The sequence below is a fragment of the Molothrus ater genome, chromosome 23 (genome assembly GCF_012460135.2).
Source record: "Molothrus ater isolate BHLD 08-10-18 breed brown headed cowbird chromosome 23, BPBGC_Mater_1.1, whole genome shotgun sequence".
Taxonomy (NCBI): Eukaryota; Metazoa; Chordata; class Aves; order Passeriformes; family Icteridae; genus Molothrus; species Molothrus ater.
This window is the reverse complement of record NC_050500.2, coordinates 4,624,792-4,635,381: the sequence shown is the minus strand read 5'-3', so window position 1 is coordinate 4,635,381 and position 10,590 is coordinate 4,624,792. Positions and strand designations below refer to the sequence as shown.

The following is a 10,590-nucleotide window of genomic DNA, read 5'->3' as shown; positions in this document are numbered from 1 at the left end:
TTTTAATTTTGGGAAAGTCTCCAGCATGCCCACAGAGGGTAGGATATAGTGTTGAGATGAAATGCTGACATCAGGATTTAGAAAGGCAGGAAGGATCAGTGAACTGGGCTCTTGGTCTGTGTGTACTGGAAGGTACAGCTTAAAGAGAGAACAGGAAGGAAAATGTTTTCATGTTCTTCCAAAGAGTGACCCCCAGTATTAACTTTTGCAGAATCTGTACTGTGATTCTGTGCTAGAATCTGTCAATTTGTGCTTACTCCATGGCTTGAGTTTTATTTACAGGATGAGACAGTGCTTTCCCTGACATGATGCTTCATTACACCCTGCTGATGAAAGCAAGGAAGAACAGCAGTGAGCACACTCAGAACGGCCAGACTGAGGACATGAAAATCACAGAATTGCGAGGGTTGGGAATGATCTCTGGCGATCATCCAGTGCAATCCCCCACCAAGGCAGGGTCACCTGGAGCAGGTGATGCAGGAACACATCCAGGTGTGCTTCGAACGTCTCCAGAGAGGGAAAGTACCAGTAATGGGAGACTGGATGCTTTTAAAGGAGACAAAACCAGAAACCCCAGAAACCTTAGAAGGATGAGAGAAAGTTGGGAGCACTGGCAAGGCCCCCCTCACCAGGAGCCCCTTCACCAACACCCTCCCTGGGCACCGTCCCAGTGCTCCATCACCTTCCATGTAAAGAAATTCTTCCGCATGCTGGGGTGAAACTCGTGTTTTAGTATATACCCATTGCTCCTCGTCCTAATGAAATCCTCAGGGAAAAAAGGGAAAAAATCCTTCAGTGCTGAGAAAACCAGAACTACTTACAAAAACAAATGCCGACTTCCCTTAGATTTCCCTGCCCTGAGCACGGGCAGCCCGCCCTTGCTCTCACCTCCCCCGGCAGAGCACGGCGGAGCTGCGGGCGAGCCGGCCGGGGGCGCGGGGGCCGTGCCGGCCCGGGGCGGCGGGAGGCGGCGCCGGGCCCGTCCGTTCCCCGGTACCGCGCGCAGGGCAGGTCACGCCGGGCCTCCTTGAACCGAGATTACCCGGCCGGCGCCTCAGGCCGCTCCGCGCGGCTCCCCCCGGCCGCCCGCACCATGACCCCTGCGCCGGCTTTGCGGAGCGGCCGCACTCGGCCCGTGACGGGGCCGCGGCTCTGCCGAGCGCTGCCGGGGGAGCCCCGCAGGGCCGCGGCCGGGCCATGGCGCTGCTGCCCGCGCTGCTGCTGCTGCTCCTGCCCCTGGCGGCGCTGGCGGCGGCCGCGGTGCTGCTCGGCCTGCCCAGCTACGACATCCCGCCCGGGGTGAACCAGCCGGCCAAGCTGCGCCTGGTGCTGACCCTGCTGCTCGGCACCGCCGCGCTGGTGAGTGGCCGTGCGGGGGGCGAGGGGGCGTCGGGGCGACCCGCGGGCTGGGGGCGGCAGTGGTTGCACAAACACGGGGAGCCGGGGCAGGATCCGCTGTCCCCGCTGTCCCCGTGGGATGCTGGCGGTGCCGCATCATGATGGGGGGATGCGGGGAGCCCCCCTATAGGGTTCTGCCCCGGGGTATCTCCCGATCCGGACACTGCAAGGGCACCCGCGATCCGGGCGCCTCCACCCGATATCCCCCGTTCGAGGATGCTGCCCCGGGCACCCCCCGGGCGAGAATGCTGTTCCGGGCACCCCCGGTCAAGGATGCTGCTCCGAGCTCCCCCCGGTCGAGGATGCTGTCCCGGGCACCTCCCGATCGAGGATGCTGTCCCGGGCACCCCCCGGTCGAGGATGCTGTCCCGGGCACCCCCCGGTCAAGGATGCTGTCCCGAGCATCCCCCGGTTGAGGATGCTGTCCTGGGCACCTCCCGATCGAGGATGCTGTCCCGGGCACCCCGGTGCGGCTACCGCGGGGAGCACTGCCCATGCCGCGGGCAAACCCCGTTCCCGGTTCCGAGCCGGGCCTGGGCCGGGTTAGCGGAGATTGCGAGCGGCTGATGGCAGCCTCGAATTCAGGGCTGGGCTGGGGTTTTGCGTGATAACTGCCCGCACCTTCAGGGGAAATCACCTTGCACAAAAGTGCTGCAGCCCTTCAGCTGCTCCTGCCACGGCTGACATTTATGGCACACAATCCGGTTAGGGCTGCTTTACTTAATCCCTGGACTCTTTGGCAGCGTTGCATAAACGGCATTAGAGCCCTCCTCAGCTCTGCATCTCTTACTTTGCTTTGAATTTCTTAAAATCTTTAGTTTTGTCATTTCTTTAGCCACAAACATCACCCTTGCTATCACACAGACTTTGTTTTCCTCCACACAGATTCTTAAACCATTTACATCCTCTTTAAATTTACTGACAAAGCTGCCCAGCAATCCTGAACCCCACTGGCAGGTGACAAGACAGACTCACTGGGCATTAAAAAGAGGGATCTTGTTCAGCCACTGAATGGTAACTGTTTGATTCCCAGCTTCTTGTTTCACTTATTACCTCAGATTTATATTCTAGCTTGCAAGAGCATTGGGAAAAGAAGGAACTTCATTTTGCTCAGGAGCTCTGTTGTGCAAATAAAAAGCAGTAACTGGCTCGCACAACACAGCTCAGCACTTTCAATTTGCAAATTCACTGAGTTTTATGGTCTAATTCATAGATATTAGTTTCAGCAATGAAAACCTGTTTCCACATAAGGTATTTCGTTGTTATCAAGTATAAATGAAATAAGAATGACCACAAATGTGTGCAGGACAATGCTGATGATTAAAATATGTACTCCAAGACAACCACTTTGGCTCATCTTTATAAAATTTCTGATGTGATGTTACAATGACATTGGATTGGAATAGTGCAAGTAAATATTTCTATAGACTGCAGGATCTGAGAACTTGGGAAAATTGTTTCATTTCCAAATCAGAGTTTCTGTGTTTCTTTAAAATTTCCTCCAAATGAGTTTGATGTAAGTACAATGCAGAGTTTTTATACCCTGGCTAACTCCAGACTTTTAAAGATGCCTTAATGTCTTTTACCTTTAACAGGGAAGGATTTTGGAGAAGACTGGGCTTTGCAGCCAAATCACTTTTGGCCGATACGTGCGACAGGGCCGGAAACTAGGGTTGGATCCAAAGCTCTTTATCCAGGATCTGCAGTTTAATGAAGTACCTGTGAGGGTTTATCAGCCTAAAGCTACCTCGGATGGGCCAAGGAGAGGCATCCTCTTCTTCCATGGAGGAGGCTGGGTGTTTGGAAGCCTTGGTAAGAAACTTCCTGGAGGAACTGTGTGGTGTAGAAAGAATACTCTCATCTTTTTAGAAGATTGAAATAAGATGTGGTTTCAGCGTGTGATTTGAGATGAAGTCTGAAGCCTGCTTGGAGCAGACATTTCTTAGGCTGTCTCAAAGCTGAGGGCAATAGTGAAGCACTAACAACAATATTTCTTTTGCAGATACCTATGAAAAGGTGTGCCGCTACCTCTCCAGGGAGAGTGACTCAGTAGTTGTGTCTGTGCAGTAAGTGAACACTACCCAGTTCTGTAGTTGGGAGATTATTGTGGCTGTGGGACCAAAGCAGAGCTGTGCTGGTGTTGGAGATGTTCTTTTTTGGCACAGGAATTTCTATGGGATTCAGTCAAGTTCATAAAGACAAAAATAGTGATAAAGAAGATTTCGCAGCCCTTAACTATTCATGCCCAGAGATACTCCGAAAAGATACAAATGGAAATATTTGGCACACTAAGTAAGTCTATAAAAGCCAATTAAAAACTTAGGTGAAAAAAGTCTTCCTCGTGCTGAACATATGGACATGTAATAAGATGCTCCAAGCAATTGGGAACTATGGGAAAAGAGAATAATCACACTGAAATCCTCCCGTTTTACACTTAGGAAGCAGAGGCACAAAATTATTAAATAATCTTGTCAGAAGTACAGAGGGAATTTTCACCATCACTAAGAACTGTTCAATTCCTTGTTCAGATCGTTAATCAGAGACAATCCTGCTTCAGTGAGTCCTTGTGCTGACTCACCATTTACAGTTTATCTGCAATCCCAAACAGAGGAGCAGCTGTTTGGAGGCACTGAAGACCCTTACCTAGAACCAAGCCACCCCAAAACGATAGGGCTGAAGAACAGCATATGAGACCATTTCCTGGTTACTGCTACTGACATTTCCTTCTCCTTGTCTCCGTGTCCCAGGTACCGTTTGGCCCCTGAGCACAAATACCCCGCTGCCTACGAGGACTGTCTGAGCGCCAGCCAGCACTTCCTGCAGCACCTGCAGCACTACGGCGTGGATCCTGCCCGGGTCACTGTCTGTGGGGACAGTGCTGGGGGCAACCTGGCAGCTGCTGTCAGCCAGACCCTGGCAGGCAGGTCAGACCTGCCCAGGCTCCGTGCTCAGATCCTCATCTACCCAGGCCTTCAGGCCCTGGACTTCAATTTACCATCCTACCAGCAGAATCGGGGGGTCCCTCTGCTGTTCCGGGAACGAGCTGCTTTCTTTGCTTTGCTGTACCTCAATGGGGATGCACTGCACATGCAAGAGGTCTTGGAGGGCTCTCATATTCCCCCAGACATGAGGCTGAAGTATAGGAAGTGGGTGAGTCCAGACAACATCCCTGAGGAATTTAAGGTCAGAGGTGTGAAGCCGCTTAGGCCCACTGATTTTATAGCTGAAGTTTATGAGACAGTGAAGAGATTCTGTGAACCCAACCTGTGCCCACTGCTGGCTGAAGACTCTGTTGTTCACCAGCTGCCAGAATCTTTCATCCTGACCTGTGAGTACGACGTGCTGAGGGACGATGGCTTGTTGTACAAGAAGAGGCTGGAGGACAATGGCGTTCGAGTGACCTGGTACCACCTTGAGGATGGATTCCATGGGATCATAAGCCTCTATGATTATTGTGGCTTCTCATTTCCATCTGGGAAAAGAGGATTGGACAGGGTTGTTAACTTCTTAAAAAGCTTATAGTAAACATCTTAGATTCCATGAGTCTGTTCATGCCTCAACCTAGGGAAATATCTTTTTAGGGTATTTAATATCAGGTTATGGGTAGTGAATCAGGGGCAGCCATTAACAATGATAAACAAGGCTCATCAGAACCTCATTCCAGCTGTTAGTTGGAACATGGAATATGCAAACCTTACACAAGCTTGTACCATGCTGCAAGCCCTTACCTTTAGCTCTGCTAGTAAAGAACAGTTCTTTGAATGGGCATCCTGGTTTGTTCCAGTTGTTAAAAAAAAAAAAATCTGGATGAAGAGAAGCTGTGTGTTAGCAGGTGTGTGTGGTGTGAGAATAAAACCCAGCTGACATTAGTGGGTTATGAGCCACTGACAATAAAATAATAAATATGATGACAATTAGGAAATAATCATGCTGTGTCAAGCGTGGTCTCTGTCACTGTGGGCACAACAAACAAGTGGTTCCATGGCCAACATCACCCGTGTTTCTCAGCACACAGGCAGGACTGGAGCCCCCTTTTAGCACTGGGCTACTGGGTAATGTTTCACCTACATAACTTGAAGGACAGTTCCACCAACCAAGGACAGGAGTGCTGGTGGCACAAACAAATACGATTGCATCACAAAAAAATGGGCAGGATTGGTGGAAAATTGGGCCCAAATACTCTACTGTAGCTCCAATTGGAAGCTGACTGGAGAAGAGGACAAAGGGAAGATCAGGAGAGAAAGAAGGGGAAGGTCAGGAAGGTGAGGGCAGGAGCAGAGCAGGTTCCTGTGCTGTGGGGTAGCACAGGGCTGCAGCTGTCAGGAGTCCAGCCTCAGCTCACAAGAGTAGTAAGAGGGAGAAGGATAAGCATCTTTCTTGGCCTGTATTAATTCATTCTGTTTATGACCTGCCTTTCCTCTCCTTAAGCCAGGGCAGAAGCAATGCCTGAGCACAGGGTGCATTGAGGGCTTCACACTGGATATAATATTGGCCAATTAAAAATGGCACTTCAGGCAGTCACTTGAGGCTGCTGTACCCCTTAAACACAAATATACATCAATATAGACAATAACATTTACCAACATCATGCAAGAGAGACTTCACTAATCTTTCCAGAATTTAGTACTTATTAATACTTGGAGGATCTTTAATAATCTGGATATTGGTCTCATTTGCTTGTAGAAACATGAGCATCTTTTCTAGCAGAGCTGCTCGATAGATTTCATGCCTTGCTTAAGAGGCTCAGCAAAATTTTGTCATTAGACTTTTAACTTTGTCAAAACATGCCAGTTAGGTTCAATATTAGAGCTGTTCAAGCAGATCCTCCTGACTCTGCTAAAATTGCTTCCTTTAGATTTTTTTTCCTGGAACCAAATGCCAGACTGTGTTGCAGTCTGCAGCAGCAGAAATGGAACAAAGGGAGAGGGGTAAATGGTTCATTCATCCTTTTCAGATGCTAGTTCCCACAGCAGGTGAAGATATTTAACCAAATTAACCAAAGCACAGATAATTTTTCAAGTGCAATATAGTATCTTTTATTTACACTACAGAACCAATCAAGAATTTTACAGTTGCTGATTTTACCAGTTGACTTTTACCAGCAAAGAACATAGACTTCTTTCCAAAAAAGCACTTGTGTAGATGAAAAAAGGAGCACTGGGACAGAGCTGCTGTGATTACTGGGCTGCCTCAGCAGTTCTGAGTGTTGAGTGTCTCTCACATTTATAAACTCAGCAGCATCTCATACAGAACAGCCTCATCTGACTTGCCAGCTCACAGACCAAACACTAAGGACAACCACGATGGGTAAATTTGAAGTAAGGAACAGAAAATTCCAGTGTGGGGCTGTGGTGCCTGTACATTCCAGGCAGCCATGATCTGTGACTAATACTTAAATCCTATTTTATATATCCTTAAACAACTGTATGTGTAAAGGAAGGCACAGTAGCTGTGTGGCCATTCCAAGGCTGGATTCCAGCTGGAATCCTCCCCCAGGCAGGCACCCAGCACATGCTGCTTGGGACTCCCTGGATGTTTCCCAGTCTGTGCCTTGGGGGTGACCAGGGCACATGAAGAAAATCAGTGTATTACTCCCACCTGGGACTGGCTATTGAGTCTTCAGGGCATTCCCTGGGTTCTAATAGCAGCTTGCTGGTAAAATAGGATTATTTTAATCAGCACACCTCCAATTCATATGAACCAACTGCACTTAAATAAGGCCCAGATCTTTTACAATACTTTTCCCACGAGCATCTTCTGCTAGAATGTCCCTTCCAACAAGGTGCCTCTCCACCCCCAAGTGTTGTTATCATTCTCTTTAGACAGGCAGCTGGAAGGTTGGATATGCAATGCTGCTGCTCAAAACCCTTAAGCAGCACAAAGCAATCAGCTTTTCATTTTCAGCCTTCTTAAAAGTGTCTGCAAATCCATGATGCAAGTGTTGAAATCAGACTGATCAGATCTCATGACATACAGATGCAGTTGCTTAAGTTGGGTGGGAATTCACTTGAAATGCAAATGCCTTTATTTTCAGGGATTAAATGATAAGTAACACAAAGACTGACAAAGGTTTGTGATATCAGTGGCAAAAATGCAGACTGACTCAAACCACACTGAGGCTTCTGAATGCTGTGCACAGCAGCATCATGTGCATCTCATTTTGGGGGCTGCCACTGCAGCACTTTTCATCCTTCACAAGGAAGCAAGAAGCCAAAACTGAGTGTGCTGAGAACTGCAATGGGCACAGCTACAACCTGTGCTGCCTCCCCTCCGCAGCTGCAGTGCAGGTTGGCCTGGATTCCTCAGAAATCAGATTTCCCCATTCTTGGTAATTCTTGGCATTGTTAACTCAAGGGAATGGAACATGGTGCACTGGTCAATATATAGATTTAGAGATAGGAACCTCCTTCTGTTTAAATTCTGGAAATGGATCTTGTGGTGACTTTTGGCTACTTTCTTACCCAGTCAGTGCCTAATTTTTTTGGATTAATAAAGTGCAAGTGTTCTTCATACAACAATCCTTATTCACCACAGGAAGCAGTGAAGGAGAGTGTCAATGAACAGATTTCTCTCCTCTATCCAATATCAGTTAAAAACAAGGAGAACTGTGGGATACAACTAGCAGGATAATTAATAAAGTATTATTATCTTTCTGAATTTTTAAGTAAAAGGTTACTTGTGCTAACTTTTCAAATATCTGCCAGAGAGGCTCTGAAGAATCAGGACTCCTGATTGATGACATGGCTCATCTATCAGTATCTAACAGTGATTTCCTCTTCCAGCCAGAGGGTGGACACATATGTCCTGAGAACAAAAAGATCCATTTTGTCCTTAATCTGCTGTCAAAATAGTACAAACGTTCCCTATGACAACTGTAGAGTAAAAACACCCCAACCAAAAATTTAATTATATAATTTCTAACATTTAATCTTGTCTCAGAATAACCCACTCTCTATGGCCGTCTTGAAGACCTGATGAAAAACTGCACTAGAAAGAAGTTGAGTGATGTCCAGTGTCTGCCCCATTTCCTGTGAAATCCCAACAATTTCTGCTTTTGCCACTTTTCAGCTGACACAACCAACCAAAACTCATGACCTCCCAACCAGGGATATCTTCCCCAAAATGTTGTAGAATCCTGAACTTCGAAGAGGGGCAGAATATCTGCAAACTGTTGGGCAACTGGTGAGAGCCAGAGAAGCTGGGGATGCCCCTGTGTAAACTGCTTAGGGTGATCTTAAGCACTGCTTAATATAACTTGTTGCTTGTGGGAGCTGCTCCATGCAGGAGTGAGAATTAGGTTAGACAGGCACACGGCTTTAGACCAGTTAGAACAAGTTGCTGGGTTACATCCTGACCTGCAGGTGGCTATTTCAGAAGATATTAAATCACTGAAAACAAATTTTTCATCCCTTGTGTTTTAGTCAATGAACAGTTGCAGTTTAAAAAACAACCAAGCCAAAACACAAAACAAGTGGGATGGAACTTGAAAGGACATAAAACTCTTAATTGTTTTGCCCTCTGGTTTGTTTTTATTTTTATTTTTACACAGCTTGCTATGTGTTTCTTTGAAGAAAGAGGAGAAAAGAGCCTTGTGTAATTCCATACTATGTCTAAAACTTCTAAGAATAAAGCAAATGTAGAAACAGCTGCACGTCCAAGGACAAGGTGAAGCAAGGTTCCTCCCCATGCAGGAGGCAGCCAGACCTTGATTACCCTTGGCTTTACAGAGGGAATGCACTTAATGGCAGATAAGCTGCAAAGCAAACTGCATTAGCTGACCTTGCATTACCAGATTGCAGAGGAAATAGCTCTGGGAGCCCTTTCCACTGCTGGATAGGCCGCCCTGAGACTTTGCTCCCATGTAGGAAGTGCTGCTAACAAATCCAAATTCTTATTGCTCCGAGATGCAACTTCTGCATTTAAATCCCATTTGGCCCAGAGCAGAGATCTGCAAAGCTCAGCTGCTCGTGGTCTGAGGCTCAGCAATAAACCTGCAGCAAGTTTAAGGCTTACATTCAATATATCTGGAATTAATTCAATGCAATTCATTTTTGCTCAAGATTAGCAATATCATAATTATTTTTAGGAACAGATAAAGCCTACACCATAGTCTTGGCATGGACAAGCCCCTGGCCATGGCCTGGATGGAGTCTGAGCTCTGCAATATTTTAGTTGCTGTGATTTAGATTTGTGCTTTCAAGGTTGAGTTTTCAAGGGAAGGACACTGACGACTCAGACATGCAGAGCAACAGTGGCACCTATTGGCAAAGGGGCTGTGGCTCTGTGAGACACCCAAAATCATCAGGGGACAGCCCCTCAGCTGAATGCTGAGCCAGAAAGCAGCATCCTTGATGAAATCTTTCAGAGATGCAAGAACCCTGGCAATTGGATAAGCATTATACGGGTTTTTTTAGGCTTCAAAGCTCCAGGGACATCAAAGGCAATTAGAAAAAAAACTGAAAGCAAATTAGGTGAAAGTCACCGAATCACAGTTAGCTATTAGTGCTGTGCTATTAAACACATTCTCTTGAAAAAGCATCTCTAAGATAATCCATAAAGAATTAATTACAATGGAATGAAAATTGGTGGACACAGAAATTCTTGTATCCACAAGGAAGTCCTCCATATTTATTTTATTGCCAATATAGCTATTAAAAGTGTATTTTTCTGTTTGTTCCCATCTGCTGATATTTTTTGTGACAGTACCAATCAGGCCTGCATCTCTCTATAGCACAACAGAGCCCAGATAATATTTAGAATACAGCTTAGAAAATTATACAAAGGTAGCCTTAATTCCACACAACTCTAATGAGTTTGCTTTAAAATCTGCTCATCAATTATTCATAATTATTAAATATTTATAACAAATGAAACATTTATGTTTATCATCTACTGTGCTTTTAAAAGCAAACCTCATATATGGAAAAAATTACTTGCTTGATGTACAGGGAATTACTGAGATGCACAAGAACCACCTATGAAATTTGCATGAAAACATTAATTCCAAAATCTGAGAGCTCCCCAGACACAATCTGATCTGTTTTTATTGAGTCATTTAGAATTAAATATACAATCAGAACACCTTAGGGGAGCCCAGGGTAACCTGGTGAAATGTGTTCTGGTGCAGAGCTACTTAAACAGGAGCATGCACTGCTCCACCAGACAGGTCAGATGGGATTAGTGATACCCAGC

The 10,590-nt window shown here is 46.5% G+C and overlaps 1 protein-coding gene across 1 annotated transcript; it reads left to right on the top strand.

Annotated features, from left to right (window-relative positions):
• Positions 1-1,037: 1,037 nt before the first annotated feature.
• LOC118695101 (arylacetamide deacetylase-like 4) lies at positions 1,038-5,323 on the top strand. The gene is made up of 4 exons (XM_036396495.2): positions 1,038-1,359; positions 2,994-3,210; positions 3,401-3,464; positions 4,146-5,323. The coding sequence occupies exons 1-4, from the start codon at positions 1,198-1,200 to the stop codon at positions 4,918-4,920; spliced, it is 1,218 nt and encodes a 405-aa protein (XP_036252388.1). The 5' UTR covers positions 1,038-1,197; the 3' UTR covers positions 4,921-5,323.
• Positions 5,324-10,590: the final 5,267 nt, after the last annotated feature.

Bases quoted from the DNA above. Each gene is read 5' to 3' on its own strand.
- LOC118695101 (XM_036396495.2), top strand. From the start codon at position 1,198: ATGGCGCTGCTGCCCGCGCTGCTGCTGCTGCTCCTGCCCCTGGCGGCG. The intron at 1,360-2,993 runs GTGAGTGGCCGT...TACCTTTAACAG, and splicing joins TGCTCGGCACCGCCGCGCTG to GGAAGGATTTTGGAGAAGAC. The intron at 3,211-3,400 runs GTAAGAAACTTC...TTTCTTTTGCAG, and splicing joins CTGGGTGTTTGGAAGCCTTG to ATACCTATGAAAAGGTGTGC.